At 34.7% G+C, this 1672-nt stretch overlaps 1 protein-coding gene across 1 annotated transcript; it reads left to right on the top strand.

Moving 5' to 3' along the window:
* Nucleotides 1-406: 406 nt before the first annotated feature.
* Nucleotides 407-1282, top strand: LOC133705957 (uncharacterized). Its single transcript, XM_062131414.1, has one exon. It carries the CDS (start codon nt 562-564, stop codon nt 1042-1044), a length of 483 nt encoding a protein of 160 aa, XP_061987398.1. The 5' UTR covers nt 407-561; the 3' UTR covers nt 1045-1282.
* The last annotated feature ends 390 nt before the right edge of the window (nt 1283-1672 follow it).

The following is a 1672-nucleotide window of genomic DNA, read 5'->3' as shown; positions in this document are numbered from 1 at the left end:
CCTTTTCCAACGGTTTTTTTTTTTTTTAATAACCCTCTTCTATTATGTTAGAATATTTGAGAAAACTACAGTTACTATATTTCAATATATATAAAATATATATACAACATTAAAGTTAAATATATTTGTATAGAATGATTCAAATCTAGATGGACGGAAAACTTTAGTACCTCCTCTTGCATTCCCAGATTTGCTATTGCCATGATGTTTAAATTAAACAAGCTTGCTAATGTCTTCGAAAGTTCGGTTTGTAGACATAAGAAATTGAATATTTGGTCAAGGGTTGAACTCTAATTTAAATTTAGAAAACATAAGTCCGAGTTAGGGAGGGTCTAACGGCTACTTGCTAATTCCTTGATAATAAATCCAAAATGCAACCGACCATGCCATCTTTAGACAGCTTGGCTCTCCACCACCTACATCATCTTTCTGCACTTCATTACCTTTTTGGTATCCTTAAAGGCTCCCTCCCTGGCTCATGAATCGAAACCTTGAACCCTTACCAGAACCCTTTCTGCAGCTCAAAAAGACTGAAGTTTCTCTCTTACTTCAATCCCAAAAATGCCCAGAAAGCGACTGTCCATTTTCCACAAGGTTTCAAATCTTTTTAGAACCTCCGTTGTTGTTGCCAAAATGAGGAAACCCATCATTTCAAAGCTCATTTTCCTCAAGAAATCAAGAAAGCTTAAAAGGTTCAAGCCGCTCAAGCATTACAACTACGGATTTCTTGAGGATTATGAGTTCTCTCCTTCAAGCACTCCTCTCATTCATTACCCCGGGAAACAGTACAAAAGTAGAAGCTACAGGGATAACTTATATTCCATGTTCTTCCACTGTAGATGTTTGGGTAGCCTGAAAGCTGGAGTAGGAGAAGTACTAGAGTATAGATTGTCAATGGATACTCTACCTGCTACAGTTGCTAATGGGGAATGTTTGGAGCCGTCGGATCTGGTAGACGAGGAAGATTCGGTTGATCAGAGGGCCGAGAGGTTCATTGAAAGGTTCTATCAAGAAATCAGATTGCAGAGGCAGGAATTAATTTAGCAATCACGTGAATTTGTGTAGAGATTTTTATCTTAATCTCTTAATTTGATTTGATGGTAGCGTTTAATGTTATTGTTCTCCACGTGAATTTTTGAGACTGGAGATGTGTATTTTTTGGGTTCTCATTTGATTGTCAAGTGTTAGCGTGTCTAGCTAAGGTTTTTAATCTTTGCGTCTGTGAGTGTTCCTTAACTAAGGGATTTGGTTCAAATAATATTATCATTTCATCTTTTATTTATTTACCATCATCAACCTCCATCCTTAAATTTTCCTATTTCATTCTCTCTCTCTCTCTCTCTTTATATATATATATATATATATATATATATATATATATATATATATATATATATATATATATATATATATGATGCAGGTACATTGATATGTTAAAAATACAAAACGGAATTTCCTTGCTCAAGGAAAAGAGATAATATTTCTTGACTTCGCAAATTGTGTTTTCGGAATGACAAATTATTTGGTGCACAGTTCAGTGTTTGTAAAGTCCCAACGAGGTGAGGAGCGCTTACCAGACAATGCCTTCGTGAGTGTAAAGCTGTATGGTACTTAAAAGAGTAATTCGTATTAATTATTCTTTAGATTTTACTTTTTTTAAAAAAAACCTACA

Source organism: Populus nigra, chromosome 10 (assembly GCF_951802175.1).
Source record: "Populus nigra chromosome 10, ddPopNigr1.1, whole genome shotgun sequence".
Taxonomy (NCBI): domain Eukaryota; kingdom Viridiplantae; phylum Streptophyta; class Magnoliopsida; order Malpighiales; family Salicaceae; genus Populus; species Populus nigra.
This window is presented reverse-complemented; position numbering and strand designations above follow the sequence as displayed.